Source organism: Paralichthys olivaceus, chromosome 7 (genome assembly GCF_024713975.1).
Source record: "Paralichthys olivaceus isolate ysfri-2021 chromosome 7, ASM2471397v2, whole genome shotgun sequence".
Taxonomy (NCBI): Eukaryota; Metazoa; Chordata; class Actinopteri; order Pleuronectiformes; family Paralichthyidae; genus Paralichthys; species Paralichthys olivaceus.
The window spans coordinates 8,013,241-8,039,337 of NC_091099.1; the positions used below are offsets into that span (position 1 = coordinate 8,013,241).

At 39.7% G+C, this 26,097-nt stretch overlaps 2 protein-coding genes across 4 annotated transcripts; one reads left to right on the top strand and one right to left on the bottom strand.

Moving 5' to 3' along the window:
• Positions 1 to 31: 31 nt before the first annotated feature.
• On the bottom strand, positions 32 to 15,394 carry ferry3 (FERRY endosomal RAB5 effector complex subunit 3). Of its 3 annotated transcripts, none has more exons than XM_020078923.2 (14): positions 15,374 to 15,394; positions 13,124 to 13,312; positions 12,398 to 12,543; positions 10,553 to 10,734; positions 10,359 to 10,458; positions 9,442 to 9,566; positions 8,123 to 8,229; positions 7,805 to 8,002; positions 7,292 to 7,420; positions 6,669 to 6,737; positions 6,350 to 6,552; positions 3,537 to 3,594; positions 3,112 to 3,179; positions 32 to 1,659 (listed from the first exon to the last, which is right to left on the bottom strand). In XM_020078923.2, the coding sequence occupies exons 2-14, from the start codon at positions 13,302 to 13,304 to the stop codon at positions 1,567 to 1,569; spliced, it is 1,659 nt and encodes a 552-aa protein (XP_019934482.1). In that variant the 5' UTR covers positions 13,305 to 13,312; positions 15,374 to 15,394; the 3' UTR covers positions 32 to 1,566. The 3 variants fall into 3 exon arrangements, with proteins under 3 accessions (XP_019934482.1, XP_019934479.1, XP_019934480.1); XM_020078920.2 differs by lacking the exon at positions 15,374 to 15,394 and adding an exon at positions 13,897 to 14,015; XM_020078921.2 differs by lacking the exon at positions 15,374 to 15,394 and adding an exon at positions 13,650 to 13,788.
• e2f4 (E2F transcription factor 4) lies at positions 15,364 to 24,356 on the top strand. Its single transcript, XM_020078924.2, has 11 exons — positions 15,364 to 15,789; positions 17,585 to 17,694; positions 18,566 to 18,727; positions 19,894 to 19,937; positions 20,024 to 20,088; positions 20,171 to 20,356; positions 20,602 to 20,668; positions 20,821 to 20,967; positions 21,257 to 21,304; positions 21,444 to 21,488; positions 21,659 to 24,356. The coding sequence occupies exons 1-11, from the start codon at positions 15,625 to 15,627 to the stop codon at positions 21,772 to 21,774; spliced, it is 1,155 nt and encodes a 384-aa protein (XP_019934483.1). The 5' UTR covers positions 15,364 to 15,624; the 3' UTR covers positions 21,775 to 24,356.
• Positions 24,357 to 26,097: the final 1,741 nt, after the last annotated feature.

The following is a 26,097-nucleotide window of genomic DNA, read 5'->3' on the forward strand; positions in this document are numbered from 1 at the left end:
TGGCTTTCATGAAGAATTTACATAAGATCTGTTTAGTGGATATAACTATTTTTAATAAACATAAAAATGTAAACATATACAGTGAATATACAGAATACACATGAGCGTAGATTGAAGTGTTTAAACATTTACCAGTGGCGATAGGAAAACTGAGGCTGGGCTCGCTCAAGATGAATCTAGACTAATGTTACTTGAAATTAATTTTCCTCATTATGACTTTACCTCATGTAAAGCGAGCTTGGAGGTGTTAATGAAGTCACCTTTTTCACATATTAGTCTTTAGGAACAGTGCCATCTGCTGTTAACAGAGGTAGAGGGGAGGGACCACACATGCTCTCACACACAGAATGATCCTTGCTACAAGTTACTGCAATGCAGTAGAAAAACACCTGCACATCGCTCATTTCAGCAGCAGCGTCATTTGTCTTTGGGACTAGAAGAGCCAAGTAAACATCACTTCTCTTTAGAAGACCCACACCTCAAATATTCTGCCAATAACCCTCAGGAATACACTGCCAAAACACATGTGACGGCTGAAATGTGGTTTAAGTAGGTTCGTGCAGGTCCAAATTAGGTGCCAAACCCAGTGATTTCCCAGGGAATAATTCATGGACTTTAATGGGGGAAAAAAAAAAAACCTGCATATTTAGGGGACTGATTTAGATGAGTGTGTGTAATGGGATGAAGCTTGATTGAATTTAAGGGGACTATATGGCCTTGGCAGAGATATACCCTCTACTGAGGGTATATCTCAGTAGAGCGGGTCCTCCACTAACACTAACCAACCACACTAACCAGAGGGTAGACAGTTTGATCCCAGTCTCCTCCATCATCATGTGAAGCACAATGAATGGGCATCTAGACATTAAAAGCACCATTTCAAAAGCCATTTATACCTGTGTGTATGGTAACGTAGGGGATAATACTGCAAATGTCACATTTGGCATGGTTGCTAAATCTAGGTCAAATTGCCAGTGCCTTCTTTGGCGACATTATTCTGTGCGCCTGCAGCTGAAACAACTGCACCAACAAGACTAGCTGCTCCGTTACAGTGTAGCTGGAAAATGAGGAAAGTTACAGTTTGCAGCTTTAAAAGGAAAACTGGTTTACTTGCAGAACTGGCGGCTGATGTCATAAAACTCTGTCACCAGAACCACACCCTGGAAGCTTGAAGTAATAATTGCAGCAGCTGGCTTTGAATGTGAGCCAGAGCTTCCAGTAGACCCCTCTCACTCATTCCAATAGGAAGTATTCATAACTTGTGTAGGTGCAAAATATAACAAGGCTCATCGACTGCATAAAAATGTCTCTTATAATTTAAAATCCCATTTACACCTTTACTGTAAGTGCGGACTGGCTAAATATTCAGCCCCAATTTTCACCCATCTGTTGTCATTTTAAAAAGTGAACAGGGGTTATGGGCTGTTCCACAAAAATCACCACGTCAGTTCCAACTCATCAGTTCCAGAAAAAACGAGCGACATAACTGGTCAAAGCTGTTGAAATGAACGATTCTCTGTTATCTGAATGCCCTGTGCAGGCGGCGTGGTTCATCTCTGTCATCCATCAGTGCTTTGAGGTGAGAGTCAGGGTGGAGGAGACACGGAAGATCTGAGGAAGCATGTTGCTCAACTGGTAGAACATTTCCTCTGAGATACTCTGTGAATACAAAGAGGGACACAAGGAGACAGACAGGAGTGAGCATTGAAGGGCTGAGATTTCTGCATTACTAATTTAAAATGGAAGAAAAACTCTAGAGGGGCACTCAGGGAGAGCACACGTCTGCCAAGGCCCAAACAGTTTCCTTATGAAACCACATTTATTTTCACTAAATCTGAATTTTCTATTTGGATCTGCACCAAATTGCACACTCATAAATATCAGTCCCCTAAACATGCCTGGATGTTTTCATTGAGATCTATGAATTATTCTCTATGTTAAAGAAAGTGGAAAAAAAAAATCCTGGATCCACACCAGACTTAAATGGGTTCTTCCCTAACCCATACAACATCGTTCCGTCAAGTTTCATTGTAGTGCGTCCAGTTGTTTTTGATTAATCCTGCTAACTAACACACAAACAAACGCACACAAAAACATAACACCATTGGTGGAGGTAATAAAACAACATTTTTACCCACACACTGACAAATAGTTAAATACATCTGGACTGTTTGTGTACAGCCAGGTGTTAGTAGCCTCTGTGGTGCCCTTTTACTCATAACCACGGGGTCTTTTTGTCTCCCGGGGGAGCAGTTATCAAGATGCTGAAATAATTTCATCTCCGGCAGCTGTAAACTCTAATGAGTGAACAAACCGCGTCATTCTGAGCATTGCTACCTATCAAATAAGAATGTTAAGTATTAATCTTTAAAAAGAAGCAGCGTATATTTAGTCGCCGTGTCTCTTTGAGGTGCAGAAAACAATGCTGTTTCAGTAGGTGCTATTTTGAATGGTGTCTGAGCATGTAGCTGACAGGAAGCCAGTTCAGTCAGAGTGCTTTGAGGCCGCTGGTTTTTATCATCTTAACCTGTCAACAGGAGATCATGCTATAGGCTCTGCTGCCTTCCTGACAAACCACAAATGCCGTAGGTATACAGCATCCAGCTAAGCCCCATGTAAAACTATAGACGGGGTTCCTCCAGCACAGAGGTCGCAATTACTTCCGAGAAAACCTTGTTTAAAAGTTGAACTTGAATATTTCGGTCTTTTCCTTGTTAAGCAAAATTATAGTAAAATACTTAACATAATATTTCTAGATAAACTCAAGATTATACCTCAGTTTGGAAAAGCTACACCGTAATCCGATATTTATGCGGATGAGTCTCTGAGCTTTCTTTTATCACAGCACTGTAAACACTGGTGCAGAGAACCTAAAGCTCTATTATTTATAATTTATCACAAGCTTTTCAGGCTGCCTTTCTTCTCGGCCTGTGTTCAAAGGTATGCACTGTAAGACCAGGTGTGCCTTTTGTGGTGCTGTGTGCACGTGGGGCCTAATTTCTGTTGAATTCAAATTCAAGCTTTGCAGGCAGGAAATTACTCAAAGGATGATTTTTGTGACAGCCAAGCTATAAAAAGAGAAAATCTTACGTTGTTCCATTCTGGCCTTACCTTTGGCACTAGAAACTGAACCGTGCGTGATATGCCACCGTCCCAAGAAGCCATCTCCATCATGAAGCCTGCAAATGAAATAGATTGAAAGTTAATGATATTTCACTGAATCTTCCACTGTTTAATATCAGTTAGTAAGGTGCAGTGGATGAAATATGTTGTGTGACTTTGTGCACCCACTTTCCAAAAGGTGCCTTGATTTTATATGTAATATTTTTTCAGAATGATAAAACTTCAGAAAACTGTTGTGAAATCGTGAAGGTTTTTAGACCAAGAGAAAGCTGACTGAGGACTGAGAGAGTGATTAAGTAAAAGCACATTCAATTTCTAATGTGCAATGCAGATTATGGTATATTTACAGTGTTAAATTGGAACAGTGTTAATGTTTCTAAGATAAAGAACCTGGCTTTACTTCAAACTGTTACCTTTGACACATTTGAAGACCAGCTCGGCTCGCTTCAGACACCACGGTATGGTCATCTCCTGTAGACAGAAGAGAGAAGACATGGGAAAATTATGTTTTTGTTGGCTGTGTGAAATTAAATTATAAATAGTAGTATAATAACACATGTTATCATGTAAAAAATCTGTATCATGTCATAAATCTGTGTGTGCAAAGAATTTCTGGAAACAGGCATGAAATCAAAGGACAGCAGGTTCAACTTTATAAATGCTACCTTTTATAGAATCAAAAATGTAATAAGGATTTGTTCAATTTAAAGATGAAGCTGTCCTATGTATATCAAATTAATCTTTTGTTTGTCTCCTCCATGTTGAGCTGTTTTTTGTGCGATCTACTTTGTCAAAAATATTGTTTAAAAAAAGATTCCTTAGACAAATTTGTGTTGTTCAGAGTTTGTTTTTGTTTTTTTATGTATATAATTCAAATTAAGTAGGTCCAGCACAAAGCCTCTTGTCAACTGAATATATTGACACTCAAAAATATCAAGGCATCAGTTATGTTAGGCTCCAGGCCACCAACAGTGACCTCAGCATTTCTTCAATCTCTGCAGCCCACAGCAAGAGAGACACACACACTCTCTCACTCACACACACTCTCTCACTCACACACACTCTCTCACTCACACACACTCTCTCACTCACACACACACACACACACACTCTCACACACACACACACACTCTCTCACACACTCTCTCTCTCACTCTCTCTCTCTCTCTCTCTCTCTCTCTCTCTCACTCTCTCACTCACTCACTCACTCACTCACACACTCACACACTCACACACACACACGGAAATATGTTGCTCTCATCTCGAGTAAACAAACTGAACCCATGAACTGGAGGCGAGGCTCATCATGTTTAGACCCATGTCAACTGTGTCATTAACCGGGTTGCCTCAAGATAAACTGCACTGGTTTGAGCAATGCTTATTTTATGCATTTGCAACAAGATATAATGACTAACATTGGTTCCAGTGTTAGTACTTGATAAATAACTAAATACAGTAAAATTCCTCAAAATCCAAATGCTCTCGAAGAAAAAAAGCATCTGAAAATAAGAATTGGAACTGTTGTGTTTTGACTGCACTCTAGTTAATCTAGACAAAAACTATGCCAGTTGTTTAAACACCAAAACAGAAGGATAGGCTTGTAGAAACATCTCTACAGGACAGAACAGAGGATGACAGATGGAAGGTTTTGGGGCCAGAAGCTATCAATTAAAGATCCTCTGGTTCGCGAGGCTTCAGAAGTTAGACGACTTTGGTTATGTAAACAAAGACTCTTGATTAGACGTGAGGAGAAAAATTGCGCCGGGCACGTCGTGGCATGAGTGCACTCGAGGCACAGCCTAGCTGAGAATTTACTTTCCATCTGATGGGATGGGACCCTCATTCCATTATGATTTAATTTTTACTCAGTTTAAGAACCAAGGGAGAGCTGAAACCTTCGATTTTCCAATTTCCAGATATAAAAGAAAAGTCCATCTCAAATGAACCTAATATTGGCTCGAGCTTTCTGTGTACTTTCCACTCCTGTTTGAGGTCAGACTCCATACACTCTGAGGTACTAAGTAAACAGAAAGGTTTACGACACTCTGTTTTGCCCCTCTGGATTTAAACCTGGGTAGTGTTAAGTTGTAGGCTGTAGGTCACAGTCAGGGCCTAACAAGCCAGGCCGTGTTGACGCAGTGCGTAAACAAGCAGAGGCAGGATGAAAGGGAGGAAACAGTCACTGCTCAATTCATTAGGAACATGAAGACTTGTGTGGCCAGCAGCTTTTCTTCATACAAAAGAAAGATGCACGATAACAGATAAAGGAGTATATGATTGTAGAGTTAATGTTGATTCAAGAGCTAAGAGTTTAAGTTAGGCCTCAGTTTAGTTGGTAAACTCCACAGCTGCATTTCAGTATAGATGGGCATAGACAGCGACACGGAAACAATGACTGCTGTCAATAACGAAAAATAATCAATCAATAATCATTTCACATACCCTGGCAGATCTCAAATCTCTTAAAGTCAAGTGTTTGCCAAACGATTCCTCTGTCAAACTCACATTTACAATCACATTTGTATTTTATACAGATAACTTGTCTATGATCCGCTAAAATTTGAAGATGACACGTTAACACTGTTCTGAACTGGTATTATTATCCATCTTGACCTGATCACAAAGTTCAGTTCTGAACGCACCCAAATGCTTCCTGATCACTTAAACCACATTCGGAGCTGGTCTGGGATGCATGTTACCACATTCTTTTCACTGTGTGAACAGAAATGCATCCACAGTTACAGTTTCACAAACATATTATTATTGTTCTCAGTGTCCATATGTTAATATGTTTGTGGCAACCACCATAACATCAACCACCACAATGATTTGTATTTTATTTCAAATGAGAAAAATCTTTTCTTCACAGCACAAATTCAGTCAGCCCTTCCTGACTCTGCGAGCTCGCTCTTTCTTTCTCTCTCACTCCTGACGACACACAGACACACACTACAAACATTGACATCGGACACATCTGTAAAGACTCAGTAAAGATACAGTCTAAACAGGGCCTTAAGTTTGGGAGAGGCTAAAACAAGAATGTATGAGGTTAATGACTGTATGACTGTATCAGATAACTCCAGTATTTTAATCCTGTCGTACCCTCGACCCTCAAAGGATAAACAGTATAGCTTATGAATAACGTGTGTTTGAAGTCTCACAGGAAAAGAATGTGGAAATCACAGAACTGTCTGATACACAGAAATGCTCTCCCAGTTATTCTCACCTCTGACATGTCATGGACCAGGAGTAGAGGCACGGTGACGGTGGTGATGTCATGTGTACAGCAAACCTTCAGGATGTTTCTCAGTCCCATTATGGCTGGGTCCCTCGCCGTGATGTTCCCTGAACGGACGTTGTCGTCCACACACAGGTGGAAGACAGAGTGGACCTCTGACAGGTTGGAGTGCCGCGAGATATAGAACTCACCTTGGGGAAATTAAAAGGGCTGAATTAAAAGATGGACAGGACAAAAAGATACACAACTGCTATGATCAATAAATCAGTGATTTGTAAATGCGAAAAAATATTTTGATAACCATTACCTGGTAAAATGTTAGAGGGATTTCTTTCTACATTTTTGTTCTTATCGTCACCTCCATTCCTTGGAATCTCTGTAATGAAATTATCATAGAAATTTAAAATAAAAATACTACTTCAATCAGTGTGACTGAGACTGTTTCTATATACAGCCCCTCTCTACCAACCACTATGCTGTGACAGGATCTGGACACTGTCTTTTATCATCATATTAGCAGTGATGTAAACTGGTTTCAACATATGAGATAAAGATGCTATTTCTGATCTTGCAAAACAACAAATCACACAAATGTAAAATCAATATCTAAGTGAATACAATTTGTAAAAACTCTAAGATGGTACAACAACTCGAATCATGCAAATTGGTGTCACAGTAGCATGGCTTAACAAGGCCATAGATAACAATATTAGTCCAGGATATTATAATATATCATGTCTATGATACAGCATATCTGATGGCTAACAAAGGCATCCTCTAGAATAATCAGTTTATTTCAGTCCCTACACTTCATTTTCTGGTACATCCAGGATGATGTAGTGCAACCCTCCGCATCACAAAGCTCGTCTTTCTCCTCGAGTGCTCTGTGTACATTACAGCTTAATGAGAAAGTGCAGCATCAAGTCTAACCAGGCTTATCTTTCTGCTTGCTGCTCCGCTGCGCTCTGGCGTAGAGCACCACCTGCTGCACCTCCTCTAGCTGTTCCTCCAGACAGAGAAAGTGGAAGTCTGTGCACTCCTTCGCCACAGTCGCAAAGTCTACAAGTCAGCAGAAAAGAGGCCAGGAGGGAAATCATAAATGAAATGTGCTTAACTTCTGCAGCTAAATGATTATCACCGCTAGTTTAAAATCTACCAAGGAGCTTATTTCTGTGACTCTGCCTCCACATTACTGCTTTAAAAAAAAACAATAAAATACTTAATGGAATTGAGTGCCTGGTCTTAAAAACACTTCAAGAAATGTTAATATACTGTGTTATTTTCCCAGTTAAGAAAACCAGTCACGAGCAGCACCAAAATAGAACTTCACTGTGCCAAATCAAAGTCTTACATTCACATAGAACAAAACCTGCCCAAGTGAAAAGAAAAACCATCTATGAAAATCATTGTTACATTATATGACATTCAACATATACCCCTGACCTCTCTTGATGCCACTGTAGGAGTTGACCCTGTTGTCAACCAACAGCACCAGACCACCGAGAGAAGAGGAGTACAGGGATAGAGCCGTTTGTAGCCGCCGCAGTTTCGCTCCACTGCTGCCATGGTGCCGGTGTTTGCAGAAGTCCAGCACGTCTGCCCGGACCAGCCGCAGGTTGTGCATCGTCTTCAGTTGTGCTCCTGGTAAAAAAAAAAAGCACATTACGCATGTTGTTCCACAAATGTGGCAACTGTCATGTTACATCACCTCAAAGCTATGTATGATTGATAGCAGAGAATTTAGAGTTATACGTCAGTCACCTAGGTGGATGGTGAAGCTTTCCTCCAGCTGAGACTGCTCCTCAAACATCCTTGACCCAGAATCGCCGACCTCTGACAGCTGGTTCGGCTGCATCTTAATCTCCTCACTAGTTTTCAATTATGCAAAAAAACATTCAGTAAAACAAGATATTAAATACAACACATGTACATTATAGTATATATAGTATTATAGTAAAAAAATGTAGAGAAACTGATAACCCCTGTTAGATTATTTTTTATAGATGCCTGTCATAACTGACACTGCTGAGCTAAGCATCAAACCAAGATGAGTTCTGACCTCTTGTGATCACTTCAATTAATATGTAAATGTCGCCCAGCTTCAAAAAGCCAGCAGACATGTCAAGTTTTCAATTAAAACTGCTGCGTGTTTGTAAAGGGTCAGTCTGACCTTGAGCACAGATTTTTCCAATAAAACAGATCACATAAGGAATATTAAAGTATTTCATGTATTTATTTTTATGTACATTTACAAGTCAACAGAGCATTTGTTTTTTATTATCAGTTAGATTCTCTTACAGTAATTTAGCTTAGTCTTTCTGTTTCTTCTTATCTATAAATGAACTTATTTCATCAGTGTAAGCAGGGCTGGGGGATATTGCAAAAACTTATGTCCAGATAAAATGTTTCATATCAGTGGATATTGATAATTATTACCACATGTCAAGTTTCAAGACTGATTTTTGCTCCTGTGTGACATTTGGTTTAAAACTCCTCTTTCTGGACAGAGAATGAGAAACACTTGACAAATAGAAAAAACTTTTAACAAATCTGAGGTAGATCAATTATGTGTTGTACCTCCTCACTGTGCTTGCAACAATCCATAAGCTTTATAAATTAGACTTTTGTTATCTTGCTATTGATGAAAACTACATTGCAATAATTATTGATATTGTTTGATCGCCCAGCCCGAAGTGAAAGTTTTATTACCCCCCTACTTCTAGGCTTAATCAATGTATAAATAATTTAGAGATTACGCCAAACTGTCAGTGGGTAAAGACGTGCCACTCGATCGCTGCTGTATTTGCAGATTTTATTAATCCGTATTGGAAATGCTGCTTTTCTTTTTCTACCAGCATTCATTAATTTAGACAACTATTTTTTAGCTTTACCCTCAGATTTGAAATTCTAAATCGGATTATCGCAGACCTGAAAAAAAAGCCTGTTTGGGTGTATATGGGTGTAAAGTGAGCCTACCAGAAGTGTGTGCAAAGATTATGTTTCAGTGTACACACAAGTGCAACATGTTAAAAGGCTCTTTTTATAAAAGAGTTTACACAAAACCAACCAAAGAAACTCACTTTATTTTGCTGCTGTTGTTGGATTTCTGTAGATCCTGGTGCAGCTTGATCACCCACTCCTGATACTCCTGCTTTTGAATTTCAGTAACTTGTCTGAGCTCACTCGCCCACTTATTCTCCAGCACCTGTTTGTAAAAGACAGTAGTGATGTTTACATGGACACAAATAAACAGGCTATTGACTTTATTCTGAATGGGACATTATTCTGATTATGTATGAATATTCCATTCATAATCCTGTTTACATGTTGAAGAGCAGAGTCTGATAATGACTTTATATTACGTCCAGTTCTCCATACACCCAATGGTCTAAACAGAATTTTTAAATCCCAACCTGAAATAGTTTAATACATGATGCTAACATTTACTCTTTTGAGTGTTTTCTTTCAAATTTTTAGCAAAAGCTCCTTATTATTTTCCATTTTCTTTACACTTACACCTGGGGCATGTATCATCAAAGTTGTCGACACCATGTGTCAATGAAAATAACAAAATGCTTTGAAAACTCCAATAAGATATTATAATGTGATAAAGATGTATTCATGTCTACATAATGCGACTAAGGTCGGACTACTCCACATGTCTTAATTCCATTATCGCTTATTCTGAGCATGACTTAGCATGACATGGGTTACCGTGATCAGAAAATGCTGTTTACATGGCAGCATCTTATTCAGACTATTGTCTTATCCAGATTAATATCAGAATATTGATGTCTGTGTAAATGTGTTAAGGTTCCAACACTGAGGAACTTTAATATGGAACACACAACACAGTTTCAATAAATAGGCCAGATCTAAACTTATTAATGTCAGTCTAACTGAATCCCCTGAAACAAATGATAACTGGCTGGAATAAAGGTGCCGCTGCTTTTACCACTGCTACAAACTGCAGTGCAATCTGACATCTTTAATTTACCTGCTGTGCATCAAAGTGCTGAGACGCCACTGCATTTACATCGTGGTCACTCATAGTATTTCCCAGCTCGTGCATCACCTTGTCCATTTCAGCTGCTTGCCTGTCCGACAGAAAAAAATATATAAATATCGGAATATGTGTGTTTACTATGCAAATGTATAAAGACGCTAAGCAATAATCCCCCTAATACCCACCTCTCCTGAAGCTTCTTAAGCTCCATGTCTCTCTCACTGATGAGCTCGGAGATGCTAACAAAGTAGTTGTGCTCCAAGTTGAGTAGAGTATCTGAGGCAGGGGAGTGGATGAGCTCGTGGTAAACATCGGCAAAGTCCTCATCCCAACTGGGTTCTTCGGGCCGAGCATGTTCCAGTGTAGTCTGAAATGGTGACGGAGGAGAGAAAAGATCTACTTCAAAATGAAACGTGGCAAGAAATTTATATTTCTAATTGAAAAATACCAGAAGAAATTCCACCATCGCACTGCAGGGTTTCTATGACACAACATCAAAGGTGATGAGCTCACTAAGCAGGAAGGATGAAAATAAAACAAAAAGTGTTCCCTATGTTGACAGGAAGAAAAACGAGGAAGGAAAAATCCAGGACAGTTGATCCATAATTAGAAAAGCAACACAACCAGTATTCAGAATCCGAAACTCCTCTATTTATACAGGCTGAGGAATCTTCAGTCCACAAACACCACAGACTCTGGAAAGATTCCATGTGTATTTCTGTGCGACTGCAATAAAATGTTGAGGCGTAGTCAAATGTCGTAAATGTCCGAGTGCAGTGGGCCTGAGGGGGTTCACAACATGAGCTGAGGCAGCCGCCGACTTTTTTATCAGCGCCTGAACAGGTGACGGCAGCGCGTCAGTGTAGTTTTCTACAAAACCAAACGATCTTCTTGACCATTGTTAAACATGATATAAGAGACGCTCATCTCCAAAGAACTGCATGAGTGAGCAGACCCTGCTTAATTTAATTAGAAAACCACAAAGTCCACTCTAGGTTTCACGAGACACATTGTTTTGTATTGATCCGTCATATAAAAGTGATGACTCCATTATCAAATACGTGAAACCGCCACCACATATTGGATCTATGGGAAGAAATGCAGCAAGGTGTAGCCAAGTCTAATGAGTAAGTGAAACATTAAATGCAGCACATGGGCTTATGTAATGAGATTTTTTCTTTCTCTCCAAAACTCATGAATAATCAATTTACACATGCGCAGCATTACTCCTATTTGAATTGCTTTAATGGCCCGTGACTGCTGTGAAGTTAGCGAGAGCACTCGAGGACACTTCCCAAACACTCGGCTGTGCTACTACAGAAGCACAGAGTAGTGGATATACGATCAGGGTGTGATGAGAAGCCAGCGTCTGAAATTAACTTTATGGAACACCTGCCAAGAAAAAAGCATGCTGTCCGCATTATTAATAGACATTTTTTCACAGAAATACTGTATGTGTCTACACAACTTTAGGAAAGTGGATATAGAATCATGTAATGTTGCTTTCTGATATTAAATGAACGTATTCATAACGTAGGACAGAATAGTAGTTTATCAAGATTCTTTTATTGTTATTATCTTATTATAATTGAATAAGAGAGTTCTATCCAGGGTTTTGGCTCCTTGACATTGCACCAATAAATTATATTTATGAATTATACATTTTGAAGCCATTTAAGTGGATGATCTTTCTCACTCACTCAACGAATAGAGTAATTACGCTTATGGAATTAAACTCAAAACAAATTATATCTCATTACTTAACAACAGCCACAGCTCTGTGTAATGTGAGTGACTGAATACAATTCAGTAAAAAGGAGCTTTCCATGTTTTAACAAAACCACAGTCACCTTGTCAGTCATAAATGTGATAGATGTGTTGCATACAAGAACACAATCATATCCCCACACCAGCTATGTCTAGAGCCTTCCATGATTCAATATGGATATGAGATGCTATAACTAATAAACAGCTATTAGAAAGGCTGACATGTATTTTTGGCACTGTAACACATTGCCATATGTTATCACCTCCATGTAAGACCTGCTCCATGCATTAGTGAGCTGGTTTACGTCCACATCCCCTGTGGTGAGTCTCTGCAGGGCCAGCTCTGCCTCTCTGTCGAAGTCCAGGATGGTCTCATTCTCAATGAAGTTGGAAAGTGAGGTTTTCAGCTCTACGGGAAGAGATGCATACACAGCATAAACCAGTCATTTAAAAAAAAAAAATCATTTCCAACGTGCCAAGTGGTACACTGCAAAATCAATGGGCTGGATCGATTCCATCAGTTCAGATTTCAAACTAACAGCATGCCTGCTGGCAACACTTTCTTTTTCCCAGGAAGGCGTCTGGAGTGAAACTATTTCACTGGATTCGGGTAAAATAAACGAAATCTCGGTATTCCTGTCCAACTGGGTTGATATAGATAACAAATTTTAGATGGATGATACAGAGAGATGTTAGCTGAGGACAGAAGGTACGGCACTAGTCTGAAATTGCCAGTAATAATGATAATGATCCTTTTGTTATTTCCTACATTCCTGCACAGAATTTGGTTTCTGGAGCAGGAACAAAGACCTTAAGAAAGATGATATGACATATGTAACAAAGATTTCACACAAAAACTGACACGCTCCCCTGAATAAATGATCATGTTTAGGATACAGGTGGTTAATGTTAGGTTAGATTACACCTAGGATTTGCCAAACGCAGCAAACAAAGTGGAGATTGAGAAATGCAAAAGAAAACGTTCTCACCATTTTCTATGTAGCAAGGAATTTTATGAAGCAGCATCAGGCGTCCGTGAAGGTCACTGATGTTCTCTTGCACGGGAAACCTCAGAGGCACTTTGAGGACACAGTTGTGTTTTCCTGCCCTGAACTCAAACACAAACTCCTTCTCAGCAACACTGGCCGTTTTCCCTTTGTTCCTCTTCATGGTCACAGCTGGAAAACAGAGGGGAACAGTGAAACTAGACTGGAAGGAACTGAACACAAATCTGTGTGGAGATACTGCTCTATAGCTAAAATTGTCCACCAGTGCCCAATTGATAAAAGTGCACAGCCCAATTGACTCTCATACAGACATGCCTGCATCCCCTCACATATATCTTGTCTTCCAATAAATTAAATTATGGAATAATGTCCGTATTTTTAAGTAATTTCCCAATTTGGGATCAATAAAGTATATATCGCTAGACAACACAGGAAATCAGTTCAACGTGTTGTACAGGAAACACAATGACATCAATTCATTGTTAAATACGCCATGTGAGTGACTAACTGGAAGCAGACACGTGTTTCTCAGTGTTCACTGAATTCAACGTGATAAATATCAGATTCTCATCGCGACTCTTTAGCTCGTTGACGTCCCTGGCTCCAGGTTGGCTCCAGGTTAGCTAGCAGCACAGCTAACGTTCAGCAGCCCAGCGAATGAAATGACAAAAGAAAGGCGCTCGGTGGTGAGCCAGCAGGAAGCAGGGTTTTCATTCTTTAAGGAGAGAATCTAACCTCAGAAGCGACAGACTTGCCTGAGTTTGAATGAACAGTATTTCATGTGTTTCCTGTGTGAAGAGCAGCGCTGTTGTTTGGTTGGGTCAGCTGACCGCTTCACTGCAAAGCTGTGTGACAACGACAGCACTTTCTTACATTTTCTGGGTTTCTGGGTTATCGATTGCGTATTAAAACTGACATTACATACGCAACAAGAAAAATTAAGAAGTTTATAATTCTGTAAAATATTTTCGTTAGTCGGTTTTATGTACAAAGAAGATTTACAGAGTGACGAATCTGCTGTTGCCAAAGCTAAATTCACGAGAGGTTGGGTTTCCTTGTGCACTGCCGCCCCCTGCTGGCCAAAGTTGGTTCACGGTGGATGTTTATGAATGAAACTGATATTTCTTGTTGATGAAAATATAGAAACTATACAAGTAAAGAATAATAGAAATGATGCAGCACTGTAACTGTGTATGAAGATCATTGTAGGAAGCTGGAGGGGTGGGAAAACATTCACGATAAATTTAAATTTTACCTATACAGTGTATTTCATTGGAAGAAAACTCAATGTTCTTCATATTGAAAGAATACATGAAAACAAAATACAAGTATGCATATATATATATATATACATATATATATATATACTTGTATTTTTACATATGTATATATATATACATATGTAAAGCTGTATACTACAATTTAATCGTTTGGTGCTCACAGTATAGTTACTCAAAAAGCAATTTTAACAACAATGCATTCATGTTTTGTAAGGAGTGCATTAAAAACTATTAGATGAGTCTTTCAACTAAAGTCATCAGGCCATTACCCTTTTAATAAACCAATGAGATATTACCTGAACCCTAAACGATCATCTTATTCTCTGGGCAGCCCGGAAGTTACACCACTGTTTATATTAATATGCATATTAACATAATAATACTTTACCACCTCTGTGAGTTAAATTATTGTTTAAACATAATACAAATACTTCACAACCCCGTTAGTTACATTATTGATTACATATAAGAACTTATAAGTTCTTATATGTAATCATACTTAAAAACTCATTCACTTTTAAATAGCGTTTCATCTGATCCATATAAATATATATACAGCATTTATATATTTATACTTTATAATACATTCGTATAGAAGAGCAAACATGAATGAAATACAAAATCTTGAGCGGACGTGTGTGGCTGAGGGAGGGTACTTGTGCGTGCACGATCATAGGCGCGCGCGCGTGTTTACTTCAAGTTTGAGTATGTAAGGGACATGTGTAACGTTATCCCTGCTACAAAAATACGTAAAATCCTTATTTCACCACCTAGAAAATAAGCGAGTACCTACATAGTTACACTGAATGAATATGTTAAATATGTCGCCGGGTTAAGAACTTTTCAGTGGTTTAATCTTTTTTTTAAACACGCTTTTGTGTTGTTACACGCTTTTGAACCGGTGTGACTCTTCGCAGACGATCCCTGCAGCGGTTGAACCGTCCCGTCATACCTCGCGTGGCCAACGGCTCAGCACGGAACCCCGGATCACTGAACTGCTGCTCCAGCCTCAGCGCCTCGATCCAGGACTCTCCGAGGAGACAAACCCGGGTCCGACGAGCTCAGACAAACACCTGCTATCCGCCACACACTCCCCCCGGCCTGCTGTTCAACTGACCGCGGTGGTGGGGCGTGCTTTCCGGGGCTGGCTGGCTGGGTTTGGTCGGGGAGGCAGCAGGGGAAGCACGGAGCTGGTCCCGGGCGATGATGGAACTGGAGTCGGCCAGTAACCGAGGCGAGCCGGGGGCAGCGGGGGACTCGCTGCAGCCGCCGACCCCGAGCAGGCACGAGAAGAGCCTGGGTCTGCTCACCACCAAGTTCGTGACTCTGCTCCAGGAGGCGAAGGACGGGGTGTTGGACCTGAAAGCGGTGAGCATGGAGCCCGGAGTCTTTGTTGTTAGCTAGCACATGTCAACATGAGCCCCATCGCTGTCGTTGGGCTTCATGCACTTTCGTTAGCTCGCCTGTTAGCCTAGCCTAGCCGTGTGACAGGCTAATTTGAATGGGCTTTAATCACCGCCATGTAGCTGGGTTCATTTTAAAGATTAAATACTGTTTACTTGGGATTTCACGTGTGTGAAAGTGCAGCGGAGTGAGATTATGAACTGAACCTCGAGGAAACCGGTGAACTTTCCCCACTCTGCCCCCCGCAGTCTCACAGTGTAAAAAGTGGGTCATCTTTTGTCGTTCCCCTTGTGAGCTAACGCGACTGCATCTTCACACATGAACAACTTTTCTCTGATTCACAACGTCAAGATCATTTAACAGCTCACTCCGATTGGTATAGTTATTCAAAAAGCGTGTGATTTCAACGACAATGCATTCATGTCATGGCTAAAAGTACTTTAAATAACACAAGATGAGTCTTTCCACTATAACATTCAGGCCATTACCTTTAAATAAACTATTATCTAATTCTCTGAACAGCCTGTTAGTCACATTACTGTTTATATATAACATAGAAATACTTTACACCCCCTGTTAGTTACATTACTGTTTATATATAACATAGAAATACTTTACACCCCGTTAGTTACATTATTGTTAATATATGATTACATATTAATACTTAAAACCCTTCTCAGCCAGTGACACCAAGTCTCAAACTCATTCACCTTAAATTTGGGTTTCATCTAAATCCTAGATTAATAAAAACAAATATAATTATTGTAACTTAATTCACAGAGCACTTTTCAACACCATGTTGCTACACAACAAGAAAACAAATGGTTTAAAGACAGAAGTAAGTACATAGTTGCTAATGTTATTGGGGATAAAACCAATAATACAAATTAAGACACTTAACCAAATATCATAATAAATAGCAGCATTTTTATCAAACACAGCCATCCATGTTTTTTTCTCTCTCTGCCAGAACCAGAGAACCAGATGGGAGCTTGAGCAGCCAAGCATTACTTGACATAACAGAACTGTTTCCTTTTCACTGTGACCTCAGTGACTTGGCGGACAGATTGGCTTCATAGCTGCTGAAACTCGTGGAGGCACTTTGCTTTGCTAATAACAATAAAATACCAGCCACCACTTGTGGGTTTGTTCCCTCGTGCTGTCATTTCAATAAAACAGTTGAATGAATTCTGAAACAAAAACACATAACCACAGAAGAGAGATTAGCTTTCTTATATCAGATATTATCTCAAACGTCAGGTGAATGATGTGATAATTCCATTCAAACTTACTTTTAGACGCAGTAAGGAGTCGCATGGAGAGCTCGCATTGGAGTCTCTTTATAAATAAGGGTTTGGTATGCATATTGATTTTAATTATATTGCCTCTCACTTGTGACTCCCACAGCCACACTGAAGCGAGTCTATATTTTCTGCATTAATGAATAATAAATATATGTAATGTGAACTATTGAATAACAATCCTTATAATTTACTGTCATTAAGCAGGTCTGCGACTTTTTTACCCACAGGGCCTGCTGTCAAAGCCGAGGCTTATCAGCACCAGCCTTATGGTTGTCATTAGTTTGTTAAACTCTTAAGTGTTTGGGTGGTGGAACTTTTTGGTTGTGGGGCATTGAACTTGTTGGCACTGAAACAGCAGTCCCTTTTTGTATGTGCTCTCAGTTGAGTGAGAGTCTGCTGAAGGAGATTGCAGTAATCTCAATTGTATTTTTTATTACTTTTGTTCTGTCACTCAGGCTGCAGACACCTTGGCAGTGAGGCAGAAACGACGTATTTACGATATCACTAATGTGCTGGAGGGAATAGGACTCATTGAGAAGAAATCCAAGAACAGCATCCAATGGAAGTAAGTCGACTGTGCATTGTTTAGTGTCAGGAAACTCGTTCCATAACTACACAGGGACTAACAATGACAAAAACAACAGTATCCAAAAGAATGTCTTTGTTTTCCCTGCACAAAAAGATGATGTATATTTTCATTGCAATTGTGAATTGAAAAAGTTTTCCTCCACAATTTGCAAAGTGAGGGCTGATTATACTGTGGAGTTTTGTCCTGACCTCACAAGGCATTTATCACAGAAATGTGAACGTGTTAAGGTAGTGAGAGTACAGACCTGTGTGACACCATACTGTTAAACATGTGTCTTATAAGCATGTGAACTAAACCCTTATCACGTCGTCCATGTTTTCATGTAACATGAAAATATTAAAGCTGATTAGAGACGACTAATGAGATGATTCTTCTGATGGCATATAATCCACGTGCGTGCTTCTGTTTTTGTATTGATCCATCTGTGTGATAAACATGCACATGATAGTGTGACTGTATTTGAGTTATAGAGAAATTACTTTGTTTTGGCTCTTTATGCCCACTGGGTTTGAAATTAAAAATGAGGATGAGGGAAAATGTTATGAATGAAATGTTAAATCAAATATATATTATATATTATATCTATCACTATAGATATAATATATATATATATATATATCTATAGTTCAAGCTGCGGTGAACTACATTAGTCAGAACGAAATCCCCTTCTTAAAGCAGCTATATCCGCTGTCGTCAAACTTATCAGAGCAAATGAATCATTTGCCAAGACAACGTGAATAAGAAAGAATCCTCTTACTTGTATCAATGATTAAATAGTGTGTTCATGAGTGTGTGTGAGTCTGTACTTTGCCTGCACGTGACCATGTATTTGTCTCTTGTATTTTAGGGGTGTAGGTCCGGGCTGTAACACCAGGGAGATAGCAGATAAGCTGATTGATCTGAAGGCAGAGTTGGACGATCTGGCTCTCAGGGAACACGAGCTGGACCAGCAGAGAGTCTGGGTTCAGCAGAGCATCAAGAACGTCACAGACGACTCCAACAATAGTCCATATCCTTCACTGCACACTGTGTTTGAGTCCATTCCAGTTTGAAACAGTTTTCCAGTGATATATCCAATGGCCAGCACGAGTTCAACATGTGTGTTTCTTTAAGCCGAACTACAACTATGTGACCACTTGGCTTGATCACTTGGGTTGTTCTTTCCTCCAGAGCCACAGATGTTATTCTTGTCAACATTTCTGGAGATGCGTCAGCTGTAATAAAAGCACATCTGATAAATATAGTGCTGTTAATTTCACCTGTTAATGGAAAATACGTAGTGAATTTACTGACTCACAGCAGTAGCAGATTGCTGACTGCAGAGGAACGTTGGTACTGACGTTCAGCCAGGGTCTTTTTTGTTCTGCATAGATTCGACAGCCAATTTTATCCCAGGGATAAAGTGCTCCTGAACAAGTACAACAGTGTTAAACTGTGTGAAAACATTTGCAAACATGTAGTTATGAAGTCCTCACTATGCTCATAATAGTCGTTTGCTCGGTGTAAAAAAAAAAAAAAAAAAAAAAATCTACTCATGGCCGGTATTTTTGTGCATATGGTCGCCGGTGGCACAGAGCAACAATAGATATGATGACAAAACAGAGAAATGTATCCAATCTCAACACCATCTGGCATCTCATAGTGGATTATCCAAGGCATTACATCCACACAGATTCTGCCAGCTCTGTCCTGGCCGTTTAAAGGTGCCCTCCACTCATTTAACACCTAAAAATCATGGAGAGTATTACTTGTAATTACAGCTATATTTTGACTTCAGTGCTCCTGGAAGAAGCTTAATGAAGTCTGAGAAAGTAACCTGAATGATGTCATCAGTTGTTTCCTTGTTGGAAGCAGACATTTAGTTTCAGTAAAGCAAGAATAGGCAAAAACTACTGGAGCGATTGCCACATGGTGGAAGGGTGCAATATGGGTCAGGGAAGAAACCGTTTCATTTTGGTATAGCTCCCTGATCAGTTTTTTAACATTACAAGAGAGGATGTTTTTCAATATTTTCATTGATTTCTCAGAGAATAATTCATTGATCTTGATTGAATCAGGCACAAGACTATCTATGACATTTGGTGCAGTAACCTGTCCCTGGTAAACCTCATCATATTAAGTACAAAGCTGTATCTTTGACAAACTTTGCTGCAAGGAACCTTAACATGTGTATACTATGGCATATGTAAAACATGAAGACCTCTGTGGAGCCTTTAAAGGTATTTTTCAAAATGATCTCTTTTCATTCTCATTTCTGTTACATGTGTTAACACTTATCACAACTAATCATTTCTTTATTTTGCAGGTGACACACTTCTAGCAATTCGCGCTCCCATCGGCACACAGCTAGAGGTGCCCATACCAGAAGCTGTAAGTGTGGTGTGCTTAGAGTGTAAGTCATGTCCACTTCTTTTGTCTCGTGTCACTGATTTGAGTGTCTGTGTTTATCCAGGTCCTCAATGGGCAAAGGAAATACCAGATCCGTCTCAAGAGTTCATCTGGTCCCATCGAGGTTTTGCTGGTCAATAAGGACCCGTCCAGTGCCTCTCCTGTCGTTCTGCCCGTCCCTCCTCCAGATGACGTCCTTCAGAACCTCCCAGCACCACCTACCTCCCAGCCAGTCACTGCTGCCTCACAGGTCCACAAAACTGTTACCTATCACTTTGCAATTACCGCTATCTCGCACCCTGATTACTTAAGCACTGTTCAATGTTGACTGGATATTCACTCTCAAAACATCTGTCTTTATTGAGGCAGTAAAGAGGACGAGAAAAAGAAACTGATCCCAAGATTGCAAAATTTAGGCTAAGGCTCTACTGAGAGCCATTCTAGTTTTTTAATTATAGCCTATTGTTTTTCGTTGTGCATCTCTCCACCCTGCAGGTCCCTAAATCAGCTCCAGTCCCTTGTACAAAACCTGGTCCTGCCACAACATCAGACTCAGTGACAGGTAGGGGGTTTCAACACATTTTACTGTCAAAGATAATTCCCTTTCATAAAATCTCCTCATTTCAACTGAATCATTTGTAATTGTAACATGATATCAGGCCCCACTGTTACCATAGTAATTTACAGCGTGGCGTGGCTTTTGTTTTATTTCAGAAGTGACGAGCACGACGCCACTCAGCCCTACAACAGATACGCCTGCTACAGTCACTCAGCAGCTTCAGTCTTCTGCCTCATTGGATGGATCTGCATCCTCTTCTGCTTCTGCAATATTTGAACCAATTAAGTCGGATCCATCTGAATGTAAGTCTCTGAGCCTCAGTCCATGTGACATCTGTTCTTAAGAATTGAAGATGTATAATGTTGAAGAAAACACATACCCATAGAACTTGAATAAGAAATAATTATTATAACATTATTAAGGTTAAAGTAAGTTATTCTGTAAGATTAAAGTTTTCATATCTGCAAATACTAACACCAATACCATTATGTTTGAAAGGCTCATGTCGGCCCCCTAAGTAACAACTCTGTCGGGCTCTGCACTTAACTATGTTTCTGTATAGCTAACAATTCGGTTTTGGTTCCCTTCTAGTACTGGATTTCCCCAAAGACCTCTCAGAAATGTTTGATCCAACAAGAGGTAAACATGTCTTTAGTTTTTCCACTAATTAGATTTTTTTCTCCTCCACTGACTGTGCAGTTACTTGTGTCACATCTTCTCAGTGTGCTGCAGATTGACTTTTAAAAAAGGTTACTCAGTCCTGTTCTCTCTCTGACAGAGATCATAAGCGGAGATTTGCTGGAGGACTTGATGTCATCAGAGGGTACGTTTGCTTACAGTCACACTGATGGTGAAGCAAATGACAAGTACTGTAAATGAATTAGTTGTATATAGTCTGTGTAACAAAGAGGCTTTTCCAGACATGTCAGCACAAGTCTTCTTTTTATGCATCTTACGTGTCTCATCTATTTCTTTTGTCTGTTTCACCTCCAGTGTTCTCGCCGCTCCTCCGTCTGTCCCCTCCGCCCAGCGACCACGACTACATATACAACCTGGATGAGACAGAAGGCCTGTGCGACCTCTTTGACGTGCCCATTCTCAACCTCTGACCCCTGAGATTTTTGTCAGAGTGGGAAACCGTTGCCCTTACATGCTGATCTACCTTCAGTGTCCCCCCCCCCCCCCTCACTGACATTGAAGGTAAGAGGAGGTGCAGGGAAGCCAACATGATCTCGTGAGCCTTCAAGGACACGTCTGCACTGACGCGGTGAGCTCAAGCTGAGCTTCACCAGACAGTAGCTCGATGTTTAGCCTCATGAAGAAATTCAGATGAGAACAAAATGTTTTATTCCCTTCTTTTCCAAGGAAACAGAGTCACAAATGGCAAATAATTATATTTTTGGATTCTTGTGTATTATAAATCCTTATGTTTATGTTTATTAGCTTTCTCGTGAGCGAATGTGTGTCAGCATTCTTTACATGTGGTTGGTTGTGAGTCTGTGTGCCTGCTTGTTGTTTTGTATTGAACACTCTTATTCTGAGTCAGACATCTGCAGGTAAAAAAAAAAAAAAAAAAGAGAAACCTATCGGAGCATAGCCTTTATCACCTGGCAGCTGCTCTCACGTGGCTTAAACGAGTCCAAACTTAGCTGGTGAAATATGCACTGTCCTCATGTACATAGAGAATATATATTTTGTAAAACCAGCACGCAAGATTATTGTGATATTATGAATGACACAGGCAGAGCAATAGATACCAGACACAGGTGATCATACTGTTCGTATGAAGTGCTTTGTTTTAAATAATGGTGCTGGTCTTTGGCCCCGTTCAAATCTGGTCCTAGCATCCGTCCCGAGAAACCTGATCATAAGTGAACAGCGCTAAGTACACAGTGACATTAAAATACGTCCTGAATGTGTGTCCTGTAATCACCTGTCAGGTCTGAGTTTACGGATGTCACTTTCTGTTTGTTTGTGGCGTGCAACAGAAAGAAAGCAAAAAGAGCTGGGCACAGTGCCGCGTATCCAAATGTGAAGTGAATATCGCTGATCACATTTCGCCGAAGTTGAACTCCACGCGAAGCCACAATGTGATTTGCCTTAACGTTCTATTCGCCCCCACGCTCCACGTATGAATGAATGTCTGAAGCTTTTTTAGAAAGATTTTACCAATTTAAGAAAAGAATCAGTCATTCTGTGGTGATCGGTGTTGAAGTTGTGGCGCTGGCTAAAGGCAAATCAACTTTTTGGCGCTGAGAAGCTGACCACTGACCTGCCGCAGTCTTCATTTGTTATGAAACTGCAGCAGGTCAGTGGACAGTAGGGTAGTTGATCCTCATATGTGGTCCAGTATTTGTGTTCACACAAATAAAAGAATGTTGCCACCTCCGAATGTTAGTTTGAGTGATCGGATCTCCGAACTTAGCGCTGACCACTTGTCATCGGATCAGTCAGGACAGATGTTAATACCAGGCCCGTTTGGACGGGGCTTTGATTCCAGTGCCAAAGTGATAAGAAGGAGAATCTTTGATACTATTGAAGCCAATTAATTTTATTACGTAACAAGCCACGGACCAAAAGGAAATTGCAGGGCTGTTGGGGGGTGGGGTTTAGAATACTACCATTTTGCATTCAAACATTTTGTTAAACAAGGTGTTTTCAAAATAATAATGCCTCATATAAACTCCACATTATGACTTTATGATCATGTTCTTTAACTGGTTTAATATTGGCACTCCTACACATTGAGGTCGATTATAACGAAAAAATATATAAATAAATAAAAGTAAGCATGCTTTCAGTTTCATTTTGCATCAGTACCGTTACTATCAGAACCTTTCAGATTTTCATTGGCTCAGATTCAAATGTAACTGGTGTACGTCACAGAAAAAAAGTTTTTTTTTCTTCCCCTTTCCTAAACAAGTTCTTTGGCATTTGTCTTTCAACTATAATGTATGTATATAAACACCATTGTACTCAGTTCATCTTTATGTAAAATGACATGTATGTATTTCTGATGTATTTTTACTGATGCAGTGAATATAGTCACCAAGTCATTAAATATGATCCAGTTCTTTTGTATATTTGGCACAACTCCCTCTTTAAAAGGTTTTTCATATTTCCCAGTCTGCGCTGTGTTCATGCTTATTGCTCTAAATTACTTCTCTCTGTGCAGGGGACGGCTGATGAGTTGTTCAGAGTCAAACTGTAAAATATCAAGATAATTCTTCTTTCTACGGTGCTTTCTCCCATCAAATCACTTTGTGTAATAATATCCTATTGTTTTTTTGCCCGGGATGACGTATGTATGTACAGTATGTACTGTGTATATCCTTCTCTACTGCTTGTATAGAATAGCATTTATTTTTTATACCTGCTAGATATATTATCGTTGCTACTAATTCGGGGCTACACAGAAATCTGCTTTATCGAAGCGTCCTGTTTGATCGTTGCACTTTACATCACTGTGGATCGACTGGTTGCTGCTCATCCTCTCAGCAGCTGGTCAGCGTGTTCGGGCAGCGTTGTGAGCAGCCGGGGGTTCAGCAGTCCTGGGTTGGATGGATCATGTCCGTGTTGTGGCATGTGAGACTCGAACCTACGGACTGTTTTTTTTTAAACAGGCTCACTATTGTTAAACTGTAGTTGCATCAAAAGATACAGAATAAACTCTTTGGTATTCTTTATGTACCATCTGGTTTCCTTTTCAAATCATTCAATTATAATTGTTGATGTTTGTGCAGGTGAAGGTTTCCATAAAGTTCAACTGAGCAAAATTGAGAAGTTATGTTTGGGGTATGTTTATATTTACATCGACCTGCTTAAAAGCATTTGAAAGAGAATATCTTACACAAAGAGTAACAACAAGATGAAAATGTAACAACAAATAGGATAAGAGTTGGAAAATATGAGCTGTTTAACAGGTTTGCTTTTAATTAAATGTGTTTTATCTCTGAACATCAATATAACTTGCAACTGAAAGGGGAGAGCTGCACATTTCTATTTTACTAAACAAACTTAGCATAGCAATCAGATCAGACAGTAGCTCGATGTTCAGCCTCATGAAGAAATACAGATGAGAACATTTTATTTGCTGCTTTTCCAAAGAAACAGATTCACAATAAATGACAATTAATTATTTTGGGATTCTTGTGTCTTATAAATCCTTTTGTTTGTGTATTAGCTTCTCCTGAGACTGTGTAAGCATCCTTAACGTGCATGTGGTTGTGAGTCTGTGCCTGCTCGTTGTTTTGTATTAAGAACACTCTTATTCTGAGTCAGACAATCGTGGTCATTTGCAGCTGATGTCACACAGCCTCTTATCGTGCACGTCTATTTTGCAGTTACCAGACAAACTTACATAGCTTCCTGTGGATTAGGGTACATTATGACTTAAAGGGTCAGTATGTAAGATTTAGGTGAACATAAAATAATCCTAGTGAAGTTTCCACTATTGTGTTTCATCTAAATTGTACAAATTGTTGTTTTCTTTACCCAAAATGGGCCCTTTATATTTAAGTACTTTATAACTACATCACATACGGTATATTAATATCACTAAATTCTACACACTAAACTAAACTAAAGTGCATCAGTCAACTTGTTGTGCAACCAAATCCTCAGTATGGTCGCCACACTGCACCTCGTAGATGTGGCGTCTTTAAGTCAGTGTATGATGAGGAATGTGGCTTCATTACATGTAAAGGAAGGCACCACAGACAGTTGCTGTATATATTAATATACATCAACATTTCCTGAAGTCATTTCACCCAGTGGGCACTTTTGTCTCATGTCCTTGCCTGTCTCACCCTCGCCTCATTTCCTGTCAACTCTCTGAGATTCTGTCACACCCGGTGTCTATAACGAAAGTATTACGACAACCAATACATTATAATATATGTGTACTACACATTTTATATGCATATAAAAAGACAGAAATTGCATGTCTCTGCAGTGGAAGACATTGGGTGGTTGTATCTTGTTGGATGTTAGTGATGTGCTAAAGGGCACTTCAGCACAACAGGAAGGCTACTGAAGGCCACACATTGTTTACAATGGCCTGACTATGTAATTGATCATAACAGAAACAATGAAAGTCCCAGTTTAAAGAAGTCAAACGCTCTGAGACGAAGAGGAACAGCAGGGGGCAGCTGCAGCCAACTGTACCGACCCGGAACTTTGAATGAATCCATCTACTAACTTCTTGGAAACTTGGAAGAAACTTTAGTTTAGTTCAGAATAAACAGCACGAGCATTTCCACTATTTGTGTTGTCAGTCTTTCAAAATAAAAGCCCCCTGTCGGTCGTGTACCACATTTTTTTAATGATAGCGGTCATACAGGTAACTCACAGAAAGGATTGAAAGTACGATATGTCATAGATGAATACAAATTGAATCGAATGCATTGGAATTAATATGTAGAAATGTTTAC